Source organism: Malaclemys terrapin, chromosome 8 (genome assembly GCF_027887155.1).
Source record: "Malaclemys terrapin pileata isolate rMalTer1 chromosome 8, rMalTer1.hap1, whole genome shotgun sequence".
Classification (NCBI taxonomy): domain Eukaryota; kingdom Metazoa; phylum Chordata; order Testudines; family Emydidae; genus Malaclemys; species Malaclemys terrapin.
Genome location: NC_071512.1, coordinates 83,390,394 through 83,413,738, shown reverse-complemented (window position 1 = coordinate 83,413,738; position 23,345 = coordinate 83,390,394). Strand labels below are relative to the sequence as shown.

Below are 23,345 nucleotides of genomic sequence, written 5' to 3'. Positions count from 1 at the left end.
CACCTCAGGAGCGTGGGAGGCTAAGAGAAAAATTGAGGACCTGGATACAGTGATTGATGGATACAGTGCTGTTCTAACAAAGAATACTAAAGATTGTAAAGCACTGACAAATCAAATTGACCACCTGGAAAACAGTGCAGATTAAGAAATATCAGGTTGATCAGACTTCCTACCAACAGGAGAAGCCAGGGTATTTTTTTCACAGTGGATTATGAAGGTGCAAGGTATGGATCATTTTGATCTCCGTGTATATAGCGAATTGTATCTCTGGGAAAGCCAGCCATATGACACCTGGTATGGTACTTATAGAATGTGAAACTCTTGGAAGGAGAAAAAATAAATTGGTGTGGAAAGCTGAGTAGCCTTCAGGATTATAAAAGAAAGCAAAAAAGACGCAAGGAAGTGTTGCTGTCATGGTGTTTAAATTAAGAAGTCATCAATTGTTCTAATAAGAATAAAATCCTGGCTAAATTATGTCATATTAAGTTAGCTGTAAAAATCAGACAAAGGTCTTTGTATTTTCTCCCGTGGATGCTACAAATGTGTATTCCAAAGGAACATGTTTGTACCCAAATGATACAATACGTGCTTGGGACTGGCCTTTTATTATGCAAACTTTGGTTAAGCATAGTCATGCACATGTTTTAGCCAGACAGTATGAATTTTAATTTTTATATGTATAGGGGATTGCTCTGCCGTTACCAACAACAGCTGCTATAGCTGAAGACAGGTTGGAGTACAATGTGTTTGGAGGGGGTAAGAAAAGGGAAGATAATGGATTGTTTAGGATGAAATGACTACTCAGCTTTCCATAAGAGAGTATTTCCATAAATTTATTAAATTAAGCTATGCATATTCAAGCACCTTTCTACTGATATAACTGAGTGCGTGTTAAGGGGTTGCACAGATTTCATCATATTAGGTTATGTCTACATCGCACTCCTTACAATGGCGTGACTGTGCTGCTGCAGCCGTGCCATTGTAAGGTGTGCGGTGTAGCCGCTCTTTATCACTCGGAGAGAGGCGAGGGGCAGTAGCTTCATCACCGGGAGCACCGCTCCTGCCGACGGAACGCTGTCCACACCGGAACTTTTAGTTAAAACTTTTGTCTTCCAGAGGGGTGTGTGTTTTTTCACACTCCTGAACCACAAATGTTTTACCAACGTAAGTGCTGGTGTAGAAATAGTCTTAGCTTCAGAGCTGAAATAGCTAAAGCTTTACAAAAACTTGTGTGTAGACCAGGCCTTAGAGCAGGAACTGAGGAAATAAGCACATGACCTGTGAAGACAGCTGGGGAGAGCGGCAAGTGCACCAACAGTGGCACCTTTCAGTAGCAGAAGTGAAGAACTGTAGGCAAACATTGTTTTCAGTTCCAGCTGCTCTGGAATGAAGGTCAAAGATTTGGGAAATCATGACGGTTGACAAACATGAGTGAATTAATGTACATGAGTAGGAGAACCTATGACTGATATGCATCTCATTTCCTGGGAGCAGATTTTTCTTTTAACCACAAATATGGGCAAACTTTCTGAGAAGCCTTCTGTAGAACCAGAATTTACTGCATCTTATGGCTTGCATATCCCATTTTTTCACAGATCTTTTAATCACAGAAGTACTCATCATTACTATGATTTAGAACAAAGATTTTACCCATTGTTTCCCATATTAGTAATTATGTGGAATAAATTGCTGGGATACTTGAACATTACAGCAGTAGAAAACCTGTGCTCTGTACTGTATCTTATCTTGAGATGCTTGGCTTATCCAACAGACAGACCAAACAATTACAGTTGGTAGAGCCAATAAAGCTAAATAAACAAGTGGATGAATAGACAGAAGGAAGTAGCTGTCAACATGTGGTTATGTTTACTTCTCTCTGAAGATTGAACATGTTTAATTCTGATGTTCTTTGTGTACATTGCGATATCTAAAAAAGGAAACAAGTCGCTAAAAGCAAAACAATGGATAAATAAATCAAAAACTATTATTATATCACTTTGTTCCATATTTTCCTTTAATTTTAAAGTTGTTACCAGTATATTGTGGTGGTGACCAAATGCCCTCACCAAGGTTGAGGCCCCACTGTGCTAGGCACTTGGAAAACATGAAGGAAAGACATTGCTCCCTGCGCCAAAGAGCTTGCATTCTAAAATAACAGAAAGAGATTGAGGGAAAGTTATACAGTGAACAGATCAAGTGGTCAGGGTTCATCTTGTTTATCTTGACATGTTTTGTTTATATTACAGAACTTAGTTTTAGGAGTGTGTTTTTTTTGGTGGTCAGTGACTGGTGTTGGACTGAGGGGGAGGGAGTGATTGTCTGAGTGAGAGAGGAGTGTTTAAATGAAGGGAGGGAAGATGAAAGAGAAGCACAATAATAGGGATAGTGAGGCAGGGTGGCTGAACCATTGCTGAACTGTAAGAGAGGGGCAGGATTAAGAGGAAACCAATAACCAGCAAATGGAGAAGAATCACCAAACGTTCCTTTCCAGATCTCTTTCCAATCTCTGTTTCTCTGATTCCTAGCAGGAGGCCTTTCCTCTCTCCCACCCAGTATGCCCTCCCCCTTTCTGCCTGCTCCAGGTTCCTGAGAGGCAAGTGATATGATGGGTGCGCCTACCTAGCCCCTTTGCAGTTCTCCTCTCTTTCGAAAGTTGGGGGTGTCTCCTCTGAAAACTGGCACAGAATTTCTTGGGAGATGGGGTGGGGAAAAATACTTTCCTCCCCTCTTCTCATCTCTTAGGGCTACTGTTCTTTGGAGTAGCTTTATCTGCTACAACCCCAGCTGGCACTAACCCTGATGATGCATGAGTCTGCTCTCCCTCCCCCCCTCCCCAAAAAAAAGAAGAAGAAGAAAAGATAAAGTTTAGCTACTTACTCACCCTGAGACTTACATTTATGAAAAGTGATTGTCACGGGGGGAGAATAGAGAGAAGCTATACTTTAAGCCTCCCAAATAGCAGGGCATCAGATTAGATTTAATATTTATTTGGTTTTGGTTTTTAAGCACCGTGGTTTCACTTGCTGTAGAGTATGCTTCATTTTTCCTGGTCGTCTTTTTCATGATCATCCTACATAACTGCTCTAAAATCAGAGCTTGGTCGGTCACCTCTTCTAGTGGATGTTTTTCAGACTGGGGTTGAAACAATGAGAAACTGGAGATTCCCAGGACTTGTCACAGACCAAGATAACAATGCTCAAGATTTCCCAACAATAACTTCAGGAGGCCTTTCTAGTAAATACAGCTGCTGAGAACATCCAAAGCACTGTCAAGTAGTTCAGTTCCATTTCTAATATGAGGGTTGATAGGAATATACTAGAGCTTATACTAGTTAATTACTGTCTACAGATAAAAAAAGGATGGTGCTGAATGCAACGTTTGTGTGGTAGCATGGCCCTGTTCAGTGAAGCTCAATGCATGTTACGTGATTGCCTGAGAGGAATAGAAAAGCTACTTTCTCAGTCTCTGACCAGAATGCATGATAAGGCTTGGTGTCAAAAAGGGCAAGATGGGGCTCACAGCAATTATGGCAGAGGCATACTGGTTTCCTTGACAACCAGATTGAGGATTCTTTGTGATTTATTATTTACCACTTCAAACCCTCGTTCTGTGATTTAATTAGGGAGAGGGATTTCCATATGTCCAGTCCCTTCCAAATTTGAATACCCCAGCACTATTGTTATGACTACACTGCAACTATCCCAAATTGATGTTGCGCTGAAACAGCTACAAATTAGGCTCAGCATTTAGCTTTGTGGAATTTTAGGCAGGTCGCTTAGACAACAGTTAACTGAAATTCAAAGGATATTATACTGGGTGATGACTTGTTAATCTACACTTACTAACAAGGATAATAGACATCTGTGCTCACTCTCCCCCCTCTCCACCCCAGGTTTTTTCAAATGGCTTGGCTTGCAACAAGTGACACTACTCAGTCTTCTTCAGATATGTAGGAAAACAAAATAGTTTCTCCTGTGACCCAGCTTAATAATAAAATAATAATAGTTAATGGAGATATCCTATCTCCTAGAGCTGGAAGGGACCTTGAAAGGTCATTGAGTCCAGCCCCCTGCCTTCACTAGCAGGACCAAGTACTGATTTTGCCCCAGATCCCTAAGTGGCCCCCTCAAGGATTGAGCTCACAACCCTGGGTTTAGCAGGCCAATGCTCAAACCATTGAGCTATCCCTCCCCCCTTCTTTCCTTTGTTTTGCAGTTTGCTGTTTCAAATTATTTTCTGTTTGCTGAGTATAGTAATATTTTTTAGCCACCCTTAAGAATACGTACATATAGATATTAAATAGATATTTGTTTTCTAACTTTACTTTTTCATTAAGGTGGACACTTTGTCATCTGAACATGAACTCTGTGTGTTCTGGAGCAAAGACTCAGTTACTTGTATAATCAGTCAGAAACCTTGTAAACACAGTTAAATATGGATTTCTAATTGCTTCAAGTGTTTTTCAGATATATATTTCTTGAATTGTAAAATTAGACCAAATTGTGATCAATGGTACATTTTGTCTCTCATAAATTTAAAAAACAATTTCATTATCTATTCAGACATGATCATTTATATAATATGTATATTTTTCAGGAACATAACTACAATGTTAAGTGAGGAGGAGTTACTGTATCACTGGAAAGCCTCTCTCACTGCATGTTGAGGCTGAAATTGGGGCCTCCTAAATAAATTTTTAAGAAAACTACTTTGCTGGGTTGCATGTTTTTTATTACATATTCGGTATGAAGCATCTGCTGCATTCAATATAATAAATTAAGCAAAGTCCTATGTTTGTCAGAGCTTGGACTGGAATGCAGGGTATGTTGAAAGTGATACAGGAGATGGCACTTTCCCCTTCATAGGGCAGATCCAAAGCCCACTGAGGGCTGTACACTTAAAACTTGTATTGAAATAGCTACATGTCTCTGGGGCGTGAAAAATCCACACGCCTGAGCGATGTAGCTTTGCTGCCCTAACCCCGGTGTAGACAGTGCTAGATTGAAGGAATAATTCTTCTGTTGACCTAGCTACCGCTTCTCGGGATGGTGGATTAACTACAGTGACGGGAGAACCAGTGAGTGTCTACATGGAAGTGCTACAGCAGCACAGCTGCAGTGTTTTAAGTGTAGACATACCCTGAATAGGTGGAAAGACTCCTGTTGACTTCAGTGGCCTTTGTGTCAAGTCCTAAATCAATACTAAACCAATGTCCCATGGTGTTGATAAGGGGTACTGGCAGCTAAAGACACTGTCTTTTTAAATGAAACAGAACAATGAGGCTCATTAATGATCCCGTTGCATTTTTCCTGAGCACAATGGTGTTGAGTCTGGGTGATCTGACCAAATTCTAACAGCTCACTCCTGCATTCATTAAGTCAATGGAAACCTCCCATTGACTTTAATGGTGCAGGATCAGGGCCTAATTGGGGTAATTAGATTCTGCTTTGCCCTAAATTTCCCCATTATTTTTGAGTGCAGCAGCTCCAAAGAGTTGTGTAATGTTGTCCCTTACCTCAGAGGTGGATGCATTTCTTTGCTGAGTAAAGTGATTCCTAAATATTGCATATGGTTTACAAAGTGCACTTGCATTGTTGGATAAATGTGAATCATCATTGAGGAAAGTAGTAGGATTTCCTTTTCCCCCCAATAAATATTATTTCACCCAGCAAATTTATTATACTGTATAGAACAAGATAAGGTGGGCCAGATTCAGTGGAGCAGTGCTGGGTTACAGCAGCTAAAACTCTGGCTTTCATATTCAAAATAGGGCAGAAGTGAAAAATACATCACAATTGATTTATAGAAGTATGCATAATGCAAAAAAATAGATGCATTTTCCGGTAACTGTGGATGCCTGGGAAAATCCCTACTTGTACAAAAAGCTTCATGGTTTCTTTACTGTCTAAGCAGAGCAGAACCCCCTTTTAACATCTAAACTGAAAGATCAGCAGAGTAAACAGAATGGTGCTCCGCTTAATCTGCCTGAGAGCAGTTAGAGGTGGAATCAGCCCTGCTGCGATTTGTACTTCCATGAAGTTGAGGTATTCAGTACCTGATGATTAGATCACAAGCTATCCCCTCCTTTTTGCAAAACCCATCCTACTGTTTGTACACCTAAATAGTGTGTCTTGAGAACACACTTTTTGATAGTTTCAGTAGGAAAGTGTAGTTTTAGGTGGGATGGAAAAAAAGTAGATCAGTCAGATCTGTTATATTTGATGGCTGCCTTTTTGAAATACTTGCTTCAGACATTTAGAGCAAGAATTTTCAAAAACAAAATTGCAGGCAAGTCTGGCAGTATATGTAATGTGAATTAATCTGTGAAGAAATTGCCTTATTTTCCAAGACTGTAATAATGGTGCAGTGAATTGTCTAGTTTGTGGGACTCACATGATGCCTACATTTCTACATATCTCACAAACAGCTTTCCAGTTTGTTTCATAAATTGATGCACTGTTTTGGAAGTGCAATTTATCAGCTATTAGATGCATGCTTCTTAAAAGGACGATATTAGCATATGTAAACATTTCCTGTCTCTAGTCGGTTGAAGTGTGTGCTTGTTGTTACTTTCTAATGTAAATACACCTCTAACTTGATATAATGCTGTCCTCGGGAGCCAAAAAAATCTTACCATGTTATAGGTGAAACCGCATTATATTGAACTTGCTTTGATCCACCGGAGTGTGCAGTCCCGCCCCCGGAGCACTGCTTTACCACGTTATATCCGAATTCGTGTTATATCGGGTCGCGTTATATCGAGGTAGCGATGTAATATTAATCATGGAACTTCTGTCCCATGCATTCATAAGAAAAATGATTTTTGATTGTGTCTTGGGGTGGCTATTTCTGGGCCCTCTCCATTTCCATGCTTTCTTACTTGAGCACACGTATGCTCTCCATGCCAACACTGTCTGGCTAAGAGCTGAGAGCAGTTCCTGTACTTTCTAGTGCACTCATTACCATAGCATTTGAGTACCCAGAAGAAGGGTAGTTTTGTGGCTAAGACACAGGACTTGAATTCTGAGGTTTTAGGTTCAGTTTCCACCTGTGTGACTTAAATTACTTAATCTCTTGGGAACCTTGTTCACTATCTGTGAGAGAGGCTGTGGACACATGCGTACAGTTCCCCTATAGTTGGTTAATGCCACATTGTAGGTGTCTGATTTCCCCTTACTCAGGTATTTTCTCAGAGATACAGAGTAATTGTTTCATACAAAATATGGTCAGAAAAGATTACTTGGTCTTTCAGTCTGACACTAGGCATTTTTCAAGATTACTCACTACTCTGTTTTTGATAATATCTGAAGTGACTGCATTTGCCATAAAGTACATTTTTTAAATTGTTCTTCTGCTTGTTCTAAAAATGTATATCTGCTATATTTTGGCTATCAGTTTGCTCAGTGGGATCTTGCTTCTTGATATTTACAAGGGTTCTTCTTTCTCCTCCTAATCTAGTCCACTAGAAATATTTTAGAGGGTAGAGTGAAGGAAAGTAGGTATTGCTATGCTAATAATAAATGTATATGCACTCTAACTTTGTCTGAAGTGACGTGCTTTCATAGAAACCAAACACATTTTTCATTGTAAATTACACATGTGATGATAGTCTCCACACTGTCTCTATACATTTAGAAGAACACACCAAAAGAACAGAGGACATGTACACACACCCATTGTTACTTAAGCCTGTTTAAAAATGTTTCACAAGTCTACACTTCTAAAAGAAACAAGACAAAATCCACCCTTGTACAAAATACACCCTTGTACAAAATCTCTTATTGTACAATAACCCTTGTACAAAGATGCTACTGTTTACAGTGCGGATATTACACTGTTTTTGGTGAATACTGTCCTAAATTGTAGAGGTAAACTCACATATTGTAGCCTACGCGTGGACGTATATTTTCAGTTCAGTTTTCACACATAGATATAGCATGCTGCATTTTGAAAATATAGCCTAAGAGGTGAATTTCCTTGTTCATAAAAGTCAATACAGAAAATACTTAGGGACAGATATTTTGTTACCTGTACTCAAGTTGAGTAGTACTGAGTTAATGGGATAACTGTGGAGTATGTTACTACTCAAAATGAGTAAGAGCATCAGAATGTGATCCTTAACTTTTACTGAAAGTAGAAACTTTGCTAAGCTGAACAAGGCAAGTTATAACCCTTTCACAAGCCAATGCACACAAAAGGCAATGAGTCATTACTGGCAACTTCATCCTGAGCAATATTTTGATCTTCTGTAGGGTGATTTGACTTTCACTAATGTGCATATTCATACGGAATTTTTACCCTTTTTTTAATGTGATTGCACATTCATGCATCACTGTGTGTAACTTATTTATTCAAGGTTTGGGGTATTTTTAAGCTTGGGAAAAAAGGTATTTTGCCTTTGTCCAACTGTCAACTCAGCAGAGGCTTTTGAACATTGCTTATGCTCTTGTTTTGTTTTTTCTCTTTACCAACCTTATGGTTAGCAGAAGTTCCCAGGCAAGTAGGACTGGGTGAGAGAATTTTGAAATATAAATGTTTACCAAGAAATGATATTTTAAAGCAAATACAAAAATTACAGTATATTTGAGTTTTGCTACCAACATCCTGTGGGGAGGAAGCAATTCAGCAGGAAATCCTGTTGGCACAGAATTTATGACACAGAAACCATTTGTGTGGCTTGCCTCCCTGTCTCAGCCCTCACTGAGGTTGTTCCAAATTCAGAAGCTTCTCCTTCCTGACAGGTAGCATGTTCAGTTAAGTGCACTGATGGCTAACCATGGGGGATAAGCTCTGAGAGACTAATTGACAGACACCCTCTGGCTGATTTGTTTTGAGAAGCTTTAAAGGTACTATGTGTTTAAGTGCTAAAGTAGAAAAGTAGGGTGCCCTCCTTCAACGGGCAAAAGATCAAGTGCCTACAATGTAAAGAAAAAGAAAGGAGACACTTGTCACCTGGGAACAGGCACCAAACTGGCAAAAGGAAGGGAGTGTCATGGATAGATGAATGGCTTCAGGCTGGGATCATTCTAAACCTGGAGGACAAAGTTCTGCCCTCAGATGCTTGAAAGTCCCATTGAAATAAATGGGGGATGCGCATACATCTGAGCATAAAATTTGGCCCTGTGTGAGGATTGAATACCTCATATGCCTATTTAGGCATATTCAATCCTCACACAGGGCCAAATTTTATGCTCAGATGTATGCACATCCCCCATTTATTTCAGTGGGACTTTTTCACCTTTAGTAAGTGTTTCACCTTTAGGTCACGTGATTCCTGTGTACCACAAGTTGGCAGTGATCAGAAATTGCCAGTATCAAGTGCCTGGTTTGGTGGCTTTTATTGAATTAATTGGTGGTTTCAATCAAATTCCAGTGCAGTGGCATTCAAGTGCAAAAAACACCACCACAGTGTGGTGTTAATTAGCACCCTTGTGGCAATTGCTGCAGGCAGGTGAAGGATTAAATGGGCATGAAGACAAGTCTGTGTGTTTACCCATAGTAGTGATTCCCTTCAGAATAAGGTTGAGGCGTGCCAGAGTAGGGTAGGAAAGCTTGCACTGCCACTGTCTGTGCTGTACTTGTTCTGGATGATTAGAGGACTTCAGTTTATGGAGCTGTCAATCTAGCACTCTTTTCTCTTGCTGTTTTAAAGAAAGAAAAATGGAAGTCTGCTGCCATGGAAAGCTAGATTTTTGGCCCTCTTGATTAAGGAGAGAGAGCTGCCTAGGAGAATTTAAATAAGGTATCCGCCATAATTAACCACATGCAGAAGGAACTGTCACAGTTACAGTAAAGAAATGGGTTCCACTGCCCAGCCAGTTCCTGGTGCAGAAATCAGGTAGGCCTCAAAAATCATGTTTTGCTTCATAGGATTGTTTTTGAGAACGACAGGGGAAAAGAGATTATGAAAGGCAGATTCTAATATACTTCAGTGAAGTGGAAGCCAGAATTCTGTTGGAGGCTGTGCCTCAAAGAGGCTTCCATGCTATATGTTTATGTATATACAAAATAGCTATATGATTATACAAAATTGCCAACTGTTGTAATTATGTTATTACAGCAAACCTTGAAATATACTAAAATCTGACAAATGTTTTCCAAATTTTAAATGACTTTTAGATTTCATATTAAAATAATTCCATTTTTTAGTCCTTTCATCTGAGGAGTTTGTTGAGAAAAGCTGTCATTAATTACTTAATGTTTGTAAAGTGCTTTGAATACGAAAATTGCTAGTAAGTGCACATTATTATTTTCAAAGGGCAAGGCTTCCAGATTTGGTATAGTGGGATTGTAAAATAAAATAAGGGGTCAGATGAGTTATTCAGTCATTACTAATAGTGCGATGCAGCACTCTTGTACTCATGCCAGTAGTCCTTACTTATTAGAGTAATTCATTGAAGTAGAACTGTTGCTTGAATGACAGAGTAAAGACAACTCATGTGAGTATGGGTTTGAAGGATCAGGTGGCATATTCGGATTTTTAACCTTTTGTTAAAGTTCAAATAATAAATATGTCTTTGCTGTCATGTAATTTCATCAGAATTATACAGTAGATCATTTTTAGCAATCAGGTAAAAAAGATTTAAAAATTGAAATAAGATGCTTTACATTTAGTTGGACTATTAAAATGGGTTTTCAGCAGTGAATAATCCTTTCTCTCTAGATGCTCTTTTAGATACATTCCTTTGTTCCATCTCTGATGTGAAAACATTACTCTCTATATGAAGATGATGGCAGGACAACCAGTTTTAAAAAGGGGTCATTTTCTGCATATTTTTTTATCCTGGTTGGAACAGCTGGCTGTTGTCTACTGTGGCGTTGATTCATACTGTTTACATTTTATCTAGTGGATTTCACTGAAATGAGAGCTGAGTACTGTGAACTCCAGACCTCGGAGTAGTATCAGAAGCTCTTATTGTGCCTATGTAATCTTTTAATAGACATGCTTGCCAGAACAATTTTTTCCTTTGAAGCTAGAATTAGATAGCACACTTGTCATTTAAATTGCCTATATCTTTGTGGTATTTGCTACTGCAAAGCATGATCTGTTGACCAGTATTGGATAATTTAGAAGCTGTTTAACAAAATAACATGCTTGTTTGTATAAAATATATACTGCCACGTGTGCCCCAAAGGTGGGTGGGTGGGGAGAGGGACAGAGAGACTACCCTTCGTGGTGGTGTTAGCTCGATCGAGGAATTTCTGGATTCTGAGGGTTTGATGCATGACTTTACAAATGCTTTGGTGAGCCCATGCTATGAATCCCCATAATTTTTGTAAACTGCCCCTCTTCTCTCTGTCTCTCTCTCTCTCTCATACCTAAACACATAATGCATTCTTTCAGAAGTAGGGAGAAGGATTCTAAACACAGTTGTTCATACATATCTGCTTTTTTATAGAATGCAGAATTACAAAATATTCTCATCCAGTCTATCCTGTTTTGATTGGATAATAAAAGAACCCTTTTCATCAAGTTTTGCATTTGTTTAACAAGTTATTATTGAAATTCTGCTCAACATGCATCACTGTGTCTTGTTTGGAACTTGAATTGTATTTCATGATTTGATAAAATAAACGATTGTGAGAGAGACAACTGTAAACGTTCTTCTTGAAAAGATGTGCTCTTTCCGAAAGACCTTTCCATAAGAGCCAAATAACACAAAAACTGACATTTCATTCTTATAATCACCCTGGTCAGTTTTGTTTCATGTTCATAATACCTTCAACGACTGCACTCTTTCGCTTTGAATAATTTTGTGTTTCCAGGAAGATTTACTGGTGGTTTAAGTTTTACCAAGGTTCTAACCGCAAGTAGTACTCATAGTTGCCAGTAATATTACTCTTTTTGTTTTTTCTTTACATGGGGAAAAATTCCAAGGTAACTTTTTTTAATCTTTGTATATTAAGCTTGTTGTATTCTGTTAATATTGGCAACTCAAAAGGATTGTATGCGAGTGGGCACAAAAGTGTATTATTAACTTCTCTTTGTGCTTTTATTAATTTAGATAACTTGTTACAGACAAAATATTTCTTTAATTGGATTAAGTAGCTTGACAACAGGATAGTAAATGAGGCAGAACATGACATTTTGCAAACTTCTGTAAAATTTTTTAGCATAGTGTGGATCACATTATGTCTACTTAGTAAAGCAGAGCATGCAAATTAGATTTCTGCAATGTGTACTTCAGTTTGCAATTAAATAGGAATAAGTAGTGGGGAAAGTTTCTTTACAAACTATTCTTTGGACTCAATGATAGATATGCACAAAGAAACGCCTGCTACCATTAAAAATCCCCATTAACTTACTTTTAGCCTTACTTGAAACTGGAAACATGATCTTAGAAGAGCAGATTTATTTTATTATTTCAGATATAATGAATACACTCAGCTGAACTTTGAGCAAGTAAAATGTGCAACAGGCATACGTTTGCCATGAAAATTGTTTATAAGTTGAATGTTCAGCATGACAGCAACCTTGTTCTTTTTCTCATTAAGTATTTTTCTCCTTTCCATTTTAGGAAAGAAATCTGATTAAAATATATAAACACAAATGAATTGGAGGTAGCATATGCTTCAGTTGGCAATAGGCTGTTACTTGAGTTAATGTTTAGCTTGTGCTTGCAGTCACAGCCCCAGTACTGTAAAGGTCCTTGACTATCAGCTAGCACTGTGCTTTCTTAGACATCATGAGCAGTGTCATCCAGGACATGGTTAGCCTGGAAGCAATTAGCAAAAACAACAAGGAAAATTGATTTTTATTTTTGTTTTGATTTGCAGTCTAACAAAATAGTATGTGCGTGGCACTGTAAAGTTTTTTCATCCAGGCAGCAGACTGAATGGAGATTCATTAGTAAAGCAGGGTGTTCAAAACATTAATGGCTGGAAGTGCACCTGAGATATAAAGTTGCTAGTGACAATAGTAATTATTGACAGAGTAGCATACTACTTGTAAAAAGCTTTGAAATGATGCAAAACCCTGGTCTTTCAAATTTCCATCCTGTAGCAGTTTATCAAGAGTTATCTCCTGAATGTGAATGTATTTCAGTCCTAAGTCACTGCACCTGTTGCCAAGAGGTATTTATTCCAGTCATTCACCAAAAGCACAGAGCGTTATTGCTTGACATTTTATAGCACTGGAAAAAAAGCTGTCTTTTCAAAATCATTTGTTCAGAGAGGAGAAAATGGAGCAAAACAGTTCATTTTACCCTAAGCACTGCTATTTGGCAGTGTTCACATTTGCACGGCACAAAGCTGCAATATTGATTTTTCACTCACAAGGCCTCCCACTAGTTCTTTCTTCGATTGTCAGGGTTGTAAGATGGATTGAATTACACTCTGCTTGTTGAAATGCTTATTTTTTCTTTGTTGATAGCAAAAGATTATAAATGAAGCTTAGAATAAAGATCACATCAACTTTGTTACAGGACTTTTAATTTTTTTTTTTGCTTACTTTATGGTGATTGTGTTGTAAAAATTCCATAGAGGGACCTCCCTGTCTAACACACTGCTTTACCGTCTTCTCTCTCTGCAAAGTAGCATCCTACAATATAATTTGAGTGTCCTCTGTTACCCAATGAGTGACCTGATGTTAGCTTGTCTAATATTTTGAAACGTCAGCCCAAATATAGAGCAATGCATGTAGGGAAGGGGGAGTGGAAATCTAGGTCAATGTATAATTGGTGATACTTAAATCATTTGCCACTTCCCTTAGATATAAGATTTGCAGTTAGCTAACATCAGTACAGAATTTTTAGGATTCAGTATATTTCCTGTTGCAAATATAAATGAGGGTAACGATCTGTATTCATCATAGATAATGTAGCATGATTTTCAGTACCATCCCTGTAACGATAGAAGTGTCTGACCTGATGCTACAAACACGGAGTGGCTTACTGTGCTCAGTCAGCCACACACTGTCAGCTACTTTAACTTCTCTTAGAAGCAAGATGCTCTGCACCCATCTAACGCTCCTCTACAAACTGCCAGGAGGCCACAGGAAAAATCCGGCAGCATAGGCAGAATTAACTAATTCCCTACTTTGTCCTGGATGAATTCATTTTCAGAATCACAGAATGCAGGAACGGCAACCATTGGCAGCATTATTACTAGTCCTGGCATGGCTGGGGCCATGGTGGTTAGTTTGGAGGAGCTGTTATATGCATCTGTGGGGATCTCATTCCTCTGCCCATTTTGCACCCTTATGGGACACAGAATGGGGTAATGGTCAGATTCTGTAGCTTCTCTGCAGTAATTTGTTGCAAAGGAAGAATATATACAGGCTATAGTCACAAGCTAAAGTGTATATACTTTGGATCAAAATATGTCGACTGTAATTGAATCACACTCATGTATCAGAGACGAGAGCATGACCTTCTGGTTTTATCTTGGCCCATTGTGACTAGATTTAGCAAAGATCTAATATTAGTGTTTGATGCCATGCATCATATGTTCTGTCAAACCTAGGGGCACGACTTTTGGATGATGTGAAAGTTTAATTTGAAGTTTCTTTTTTTTAAAGTGTACCGTTCTTTCTTCTGTTTTTAATAAATATTAAAATGGATGAGTGTAAACTGACTTCGCTTACAGATTGACATGATTAAAAGAAACAAGTCTTTTGGAGATCTTACAACTCATCATCTCAATTCAATGGGAGTTTTAATCCACAGATTACTAACACAATAGGAAGAATGCCTCTCTAGTCCATATAAAATACTACTGCCAAGATCACTTTCTTGCCCGTCAATTTGACCATATCATTTCTTTCTTTAAATCTTTCCACTGGATTCTCCTTCTCCACCTCATAAAATTCAAGATTATTGTCCTTTCCTTCAAAGCTCTACATAACTCTGCCCTTCTGTACTTATTTGGCCTTGTCTTTTTTGTCACCTCTTGTCTCTTCTGCCTCTCCAGTTACTCCACTATTCTCAAATTCTCCCCCAGTCATCTCTGCGCTTTCTTCCATTTTGCGCAGAACACTCTTCTAGTGCTGATCCACAAAGCCACTACTTTCTCTGCTTTTGATTCTCTTCTAAAGACATACTTCTGATACCATGACTATAAGGAACCAATGTGTATGTGACTTGAGAATATTCTCTTTAATGCCCCCATCCAAATGCCCCAAAATGGCACGTGCTACACCACCTGCTCTTTGTCTGTTTGTCTTTGTTTGAATTTTAGCTATGTATTATTATTACAATGCATTTATTATTATAAACTCTTTGGTGCACAAACTAGGCATTCTTTGTGTTTGGTTGGAAAACACATAGCACAGCGTGAGAACTACTGTAAATAAATAATAATTATGCCAGTTGTATTAATACATATACCAGTGGTGTCCAAACCACAGCTCTTTTACAGTTGAAGTGCAGCTCTCAGAGCCCCTTACACCACCTCCCCATTCTCCCACCTACCAGACTGGGGGGCGGGGGGAGCTTGGGGCTTCTGCCCGGTGGAGGGCCTAGGGGCTTTTGCCCAGTGGGGAGGGGAGTCTAGGGGCTTCAGCCCTGTGGGGGCTCAGGCCTTCATCCCCATGAGGCACACCTGCTGGGACTGGGGGCTTCAGCAGGTGCTTCCCGTGGGGCTGAAACCCCCAGAACCCTCTCTCTACAGGGCAGAAGACCCGAGCCACCACCCCGCCACGGTGCTGAAGCCCCAAGCCCCGGCAAGCACACTCGGCTCTCGAATTTCTGTTGATTATCATATGTGGCTCGGAGGGTTAGTAACTTTGGCCACCCCTGCAATACACCATATTTAAAATAGACTATACCAAATGATTCATATGCTGTGTTGCATGTGTGTAATAAATGTCTGAACCAAAAATCTTTCTGATCACTTAATGACTGTATGTGTATAATAGTTGTATATTATTCCAAATGTTTTGCTTATGGAAGGAAGAGAAATGTTCAGAGTATAGAGTACCAAACATTAGGTAATTCTTGAAATACCTAACCCTTTAGTGTACACCAGAAACCTTTATGGAATCTTAACTATAACTGTGCTAGAGTGTGTTACTAGTTTTACTAGAATGCTAAAAAAAAAAAAAATCTGTGGTGCTGTCGAAAAGTATCTACTGTTTTTAAAGAAGTTATTTAGTACTATCAAATCATCTAACTTATCCCACAATTTAAGATGATGATGGGTTCAAATTTTATGTCAGGGAGACAAAGCAATCTGATCTATGTTAAATTTTGTACGTCTAGCACAGTGGTTCTCAAATTTTTATGCTGGTGACCCCTTTTACATAGCATGACTCTGAGTGCGACCCCCCCCCCCCCCCAAATTAAAAACACTTTTTTAATATATTTAACACCATTATAAATGCTGGAAGCAAAACGGGGTTTGGGGCAGAGGCTGACAGCTCGCAGCCCCCCCGCCATGTAATAAGTTGAGGGGTCCCAACCCCCAGTTTGAGAACCCCTGGTATAGCAGAATATGACATATAGCTACTTTATGCTAGAACTCTACACTGACTGCATAATGATGATAAAGGACAAAAGGTTTCCTATTGAATTAGCTAGTCCTAGGTTTTGGTGCCCCAGATAATTGCATGTTACTTCAAAACCCTCAATGGAATGGTTTGCTTTAAGGAATTCTCTCAGACAGAAGATGATTTCGGGGGGGGGGGGGGGGGGGGGGGGGAGAATTGTAAAGGGGGTGAATTTTCCTGATTGGACGCAGGAACTTTTCAGCACACTTCTGCAGTCCATTGCAGAAATTACTCACATACTTACTCATAGTGCTGTTACTCAAGTAATGTGCTATTAGTTTATGCAAAATGGCACAGGTACGTACACTAAAATGTAGGTCTGCCGAGCAGCTCTTACAGGCTGTTATGTACGGTGTCAAATAGTAGTTTAGCTCCGTCTGTTCACCAATCAGGATATGCAGTCAATCAGGCAACACCCTGCTAGCCTCAGCTATGCCCCAGTGTGTTGGTAGGAGACTGACCTTGCTGCAGTTGGCTCCCTTACACTGGCACTCCCACCCAACCAGTTTCTTTTGCCACTGCCCACTACACACTCAGCAGCACCAAGCACTTCCCCCTACTAGAACTCCCACCGAGTCAAGTTCTTCATCTATCCAGATGCTCCAGCTGACTCCTCCAGCTGCCCCTCCTTATCCTTCTTAGGGTTGGTCTTCACTACCCGCCCGGATTGGCTGTAGAAAATCGATCTCTCGGGCATCGATTTATCGCGTCTCGTCGGGACGCAATAATCGATCCCCGAATCGATGCGCGTACTCCACCAGCCCAGGTAGGAGTAAGCGCTGTCGATGGGGGAGCCGCGGCGGTCAATTTGCCACTGTCCTCACAGCGGGGTAAGTCGGGTCAGATACGTCGAATTCAGCTACGTTATTCCCGTAGCTGAATTTGCGTATCTGAAATCGATCCCCCCCATAGTGTAGACGTAGCCTTAGAGACACAGGTTCTCCTGGGGTGGAGAAAGGGGAGGTTAAGGTCCTGCCTCTGAAAACTGGGCAGCTATGTGAATTGGTTGTGAGAAGAATTCTCCCCTGTTGTTTAGCTGAGTTTTCTGCAAATGTGCAATAAAAGAGCAGCAGCACATTGATTTACACTGTAAAAACAGTAGCTTTTCAGTGCAAAGGACTGAAAACTTAACTTCGTAACATTTTTTTAATTAAAGCCCAGAACGTGTAGAATCCAGAAGAAACCACCAAGCAATTCTGAAATTCTGAAAACGTTTCTTCACTCTGATTTTCTCTTATGCCTGGCAATACCTCATTACTGTATTTATCGCTGCTTCTAAAAGGGAGACCCTGGACCAATTCAATATGAATTTAGATCTTTGGAAAACATTCAGGAATTTTTAAAGATCTTTTGCAATTAGGCTAATACGATTACAATGCCAAAAGCTATGTTCTGTGAACCTGATAAAAAATGTCTGTAATGGCTTGTGTTACTTTCCTCTCCTTGAGCATGGGATAGAAAGTGTAACATCCATGTATACGCCAGAAAATGTTTTCCTTTTGTCAGTTTTTTCTCATTGTTTTAATTTGATTTTTTTTTAAGGTTTCAGCCGAGCAGCACTACCATTTGGTTTAGTTAGGAGGGAACTGTCTTGCGAAGGCTACTCCATTGACCTTCGGTGTCCAGGAAGTGATGTCATTATGATAGAGAGTGCTAATTATGGACGGACAGATGACAAGATTTGTGATGCCGACCCTTTCCAAATGGAAAACACAGAATGCTTCCTCCCAGATGCCTACAAAATTATGACACAAAGGTAAAAATGCATTTACTGTTTTCCAAAAGTGTACCACACAATTAATTTACGCATTGTATATGTACTGTTTTGCGTTTTGTCTCAATTAAAATATCCGTATCATTTTTATCTAGTAATATTACAAAGAAATTGAAGCTAGCTACCAGCAAATCTTTCTGAGTTCCTTTTATAGTCTCTGCGACAAAAGTGAGAAAGCAGGCAGGTGATTGCAAGGAGAATGAAACATTTCACTTCTTTGAAGCGTCACTGTATCCTGGTCTTTCAGGAGGTCAAACTGCACTCAAAAAGTATTCAAATGGCTGCTGCTAAATGCCCATGCTTGCTATCAATACGATCAATAACTGACCCTCTCTCACCTACAAAACATATCAAACTAAAAACACTGTACAGACAGGTCAGTTCTTTGGAAAGGCGGTAGATATTGTCCTCTTAGAGGACAAAACTGCTTTCTGACTGTCTTGCTCAGCAGGTATTACTATCACTCTGGCGTTCAGCAAGTCGCCCTGTTAGTTTCAGGGTATGAGACATAGCACCAATAAAAGGGACTTACTGTACAAAAGCATCACAGAGACTGCATCTGCACTGAAGATTTACAGAAATTCTCCTGCCATGGCCTAATACTTGTGTAGATCAGCCAGTGCTAACAATTGTGGAAGCTCTAGTGTAGATTGGTCATGGGCATTTTTACCATCCTATCATCATCAGAGATTGGATAGAGACCATCTGAAAAAACTCCCTTGTAAGTGCTCAGATGATATCTACATATGATTAGCTTTGTCCATTTTTGTTATAAAATGCAAAAAAATCATGTCTTTTCAAATAGTCTCATCTTAACAGACAAATGTGTGGGTATTGGTCAAGATTGATATGATTTCCCCCTTTTCAAAAAAACCCACCCCATATTATTCTTGAGGGGGGGGAAGAGGGGAGGAGGCCTAGAAAAAGATGGAGAGAACCATAAAGATTTATGTCAAGTGCATAGTATTTCTTTTATGATTTATTTCTTTCATTATATTTTCTTATACTATAAAAAGGCATTTTTTCTGTAAGTAAAGCCTAAAAACAATAATTGAGTCTCCAGTCTACTATTGTCTTATTATTCTTTATCTTCCCTTCTATACCAGTACACATTCACCAATTTATTTTGTATTTCAGTACCTAGCCTATTCTGAAGTTTTTCCACAGTTTTATTTCCATGCTTTTCAATCATTTTGATGTTATTATTTGTAACAACAGCCTTCATAGACATAGAATTAGGGTAGAAATCTGGATCTTCAATTTTAAATGCTAGAAGGGTATTAAGGAATTTGAGATTGTTTCACCTGATGGCTTTTGTATTTGCGGTCAGTAGTGGAAGGACTCCAAAGCTAATCCTGGCCAAGTTAATGGAAAGGTTCCAGAACTTCTCTGAATCAGTTTGAATTGTCTTTTTGTGGTTCTAGTTCATTGTTGTTAAATAGATCAAGACAGATTTCCACTGAGACTGCAGCAGCAGTGTCATCAGCCTGAGCGTCATCTGTCAAGTCCCTTCGAAACCACTTTCAGTTGCTTTGTAAGTGTAGTGCTTCTCTGTAGAGTTTCTTGTTGTGTAAAATACATGTTGTGTTTTGATCAAAGTCTTCTTTATGCTCAGCACATGTTTCAGGATTGTGGCAGTTGGATGCAAATATAAACACGCAGTCTTCCTGAGAGTTCCACCAGAGTGTCATTGGGAAGCTGAGACATCAGTTTTTTCATCAGTGCGCATGAAGCTTATGGTGGTTGCAGAAGTATTTTTGAATTTTCATGATCTTTAGAACTGGGCTAGGTGTTACTTTATATCTCAACTGGAAAAAATCGTGTGCTGCGTATGTCAGAGGTTTAGATTGTTTGTATCTGAGAAGTTTTAATCTTTTTCAATTTTTTAAAATTCTCTTTTGTTGTCTAAGCAAATGGTCAAGACCATGTGTCACACATTTTTTCTACTTTCTTGACTGAAATTTCTAGAATTTTTGACTTTAATGTTCTATGGTTTTCTTTTTCAGACACAGAATCAATGACATTTAGTAGGAATGCACTTTCCCTCTGTCTTCCAATAATTTCTTAACATTGCTCAATTTGTGCTATATAAAAAGAAGGTTGCAACTTTCTTATCAAGTATTTCAAGTTTTTATCTTTCATTTGTTTATAATAGCATAACCAGTGATTGATCTTAGTTATTTTGGAGGTGAATTGATGCTGGTCCTGAATAAAATGTATTTTGAAGAGCTGTTGTGTGTCTTGAAACAGGCACTTGTTTTTATCGCAGCTGTATTTCAATGACAACAATAGTATAGAGGATCATCAGACTCACTAGTGTACTGCTGTCTTACCTCAGCAGAAAAAAAGCAAGACGAGCTAACCAATTTAGTATAGAATTGTGATATCAGAAGCCATGTACACTTCCTAGAAGCTTGTAGATTCTGGCAAACTAAATCTCTCTTAACATTGACAGATCCACCATCTCCTTCAGCATCCAATGTTAGTTGATACTACCCACTGGACATGGTCATCTCTTTCCACTTACTTGTTTCTCTTCTTCTTTACGTTTCTTGATAGTTCTTAATTTTCTTATTTTTTTCCTAATAGGCCCATTTTAGAACATTGATGTTCTTCAACACTTTGCTTTTAACTTCAAGTATTTTTTATTCACTGATTGAAATTAGATCCAGTGACTCTAGTGTAAAATCTTTCACCTGATTCTGAAATGTTCATAACCCTGAACAAAATGTTATGGTTATTCATTCAAAAGTTTACAACTGAACATTGATTTCATACAGCTTTGAAACTTTACTTCGCAATAGAAAAATGCTGCTTTTAGACATCTTAATTTAGATGAAACAAGCACAGAAACAGTTTCCTTACCTTGTCATTTTTAAAACACTTCTCTTCATTTTTTTAGTAGTTTACGCTTAACGCAATATTTGCCTTTTTGGGGGGGGGTGGGATGGGGGGGGAGGGTCTCTGCTTCTGCCTGAGTGCATACTTACAGTTCCAAATGAGGTTTGTGGCTGACCAGTCAGTTCAGTATGTTCATGTAAACAGAAGTTCAAAATATTAACTTAAAAAAGGGAGGGAAAACCTGGCAGCACTCCCCCCCCACCCCCCCCCATGCTCTCAGCCCTACATCCACAAAACCCTATGGGGTTGTGGGGTGGGGTGTGGAGGTGTGATAGAACTGTATTTCCCACAACTCTAGATTTGGTCAATTTCATATAGTTATGTGTTAGCTGTTTGTTATTCTCCCCCCCCCCCCTTTTTTTTTTTTTTTTTTTTGTAATGTAACATTATTTCTAAAATATGTGTTACAGAATGAGCAGTATAATTGCCTAGCAGTAGTAGTTCCAAGCCATGTGGGATTTTTATGTGTAAAAACAATCTGGATGAGTTGATACTTATTAACTACACAAGCCTCCCCTAGGGAGAAATTTACTATTTTTCCCATACTTTTTTCTTTACATTTAAAAAAAAAAAGAAATAAAAGGTTAGACACATAAGGAGCCTGAGGACAAGAACTTCCTTGCTTGTGAAGTGTCCTGTGTGCAGCTGTAGCCAGTAACTCTTGTGAGACTTTGAAGTTGACATGACTAGCTAATATTGTTCTTTGTAGACAAATTGGTGGCTTGAAAATTAACTTTTAAAAAAAAATTCCACTCAGAAGTCAGTTTTAGAAGAATTAAGATGGTTTGCCTGAGTTATTTTCAAACTGCCTGTTCACCTATGAAGACTTTCTGCCTGCAGTGTCAACTTCAAAGCCTCGCTTTACAGACCCTGAGAAACTGCAGATGATCACTACCAATTTCTGTTGAGGCAGGCACTGGAGATTTTATGGCTTCTCCTGCTTGCTTTGTTTTCAGTTTTTATAAATTTAAATAATAACATTTGAATGTTATTTGGCTTATTATAGAATGTCTAACTTTAAAAACATATATATATGTTTTAAAGTTAGACATTCTATAATAAGCCAAATAACATTCAAATGTGTGTGGTTGTTAGGAGAGCCACATTTTTCTGGATGCTGGGGGCACTTTCTTTCCAAGTATGGATAGAATACAACAACATACGCCTTTTATGTTTGGTAATTCTTTCTGGATGATATTAGACAGTTGAAGTGAATTATCCAACTTATATTTTAAAACAGAATTCCTAGAAGATGATACATACAAGCACTAAGGAAAACCCTGTTGAATATTAATAACAGAGATTTGTGTGGTGCCAATATAATACAAGTGGTTCACTTTCTTTTGGCATGCATATTCCAAAAACCACATAGCTGTCTTTAAAAATTTGGATCGTCAAGGAGGTAAAATTTCTGCATTGGTGAGTGATTAGAAGAAAGCTGCCAGTCAGGATCTCTGGGTTCCATGCCCATCTCTACAACTGACTTGATCTAAGTCATTTAACCATTTTGTGACCTGGTAGAACTAATATGAAATGAAACTAATGGGCTTAAAAGAAAATTTGTCATATGACTCTGGATCACACAGAACTGATAGGTCGTTTAGAAAGGCAAAAACAACAAAATTTGAGTGCCTGAAAAGTGTTAATGGACAGCAAAAATAGCTTTCTAAATCAAATGCAGTGTCCTTAACAATAAAGGCTATAACATTTTTATTCTACAAGAAGCTGCCTGGATCTTTGAAGATGAGATCTGGTCTGTATCCTGCCACGAAGAACAGTTTCAAATAGGCCTTTGAAAGAAGGAAAAATTAGAAATGATCAGAAAACTGTACAAACTTTGCAACTTGTGAATGCACCAAATGAAAGGATATTTATCACACAGTCATAATAGCTTGTCCATTTTAAAAAAAGTGTTTATAGAAAAGATATCCAGATTATTTTTGAATTGCAACCAAAAAGTGACCATTTCCTTTGTTAATAATATTGGACTTTCTGGGCCAGACTCTCATTTACACTAAGACCCCCATACACCACTCTGGCAATGTAAATGGGCCTTTAAGTAAATGCCATTTAAACCCACCTATGGTTCCTTTATACTGCCAGAGTGATGTAAACGGACATTCGCATTAATAAACCAAATTGGCACAGATTCTTATCTTTATAATGATTCAGAAAAGTATGCAA

At 38.7% G+C, this 23,345-nt stretch overlaps 1 protein-coding gene across 22 annotated transcripts in view; it reads left to right on the top strand.

The window, feature by feature from the left end:
- Positions 1-23,345, top strand: part of ADGRL2 (adhesion G protein-coupled receptor L2) — a 476,523-nt gene that overhangs the window by 371,070 nt on the left and 82,108 nt on the right. For all 22 annotated transcript variants that reach the window (XM_054036673.1, XM_054036671.1, XM_054036669.1 and 19 more), the window contains one exon: positions 18,029-18,242. In XM_054036673.1, coding sequence (XP_053892648.1) covers positions 18,029-18,242 — 214 coding nt within the window. The remainder of the gene's footprint in view (positions 1-18,028; positions 18,243-23,345) is intronic.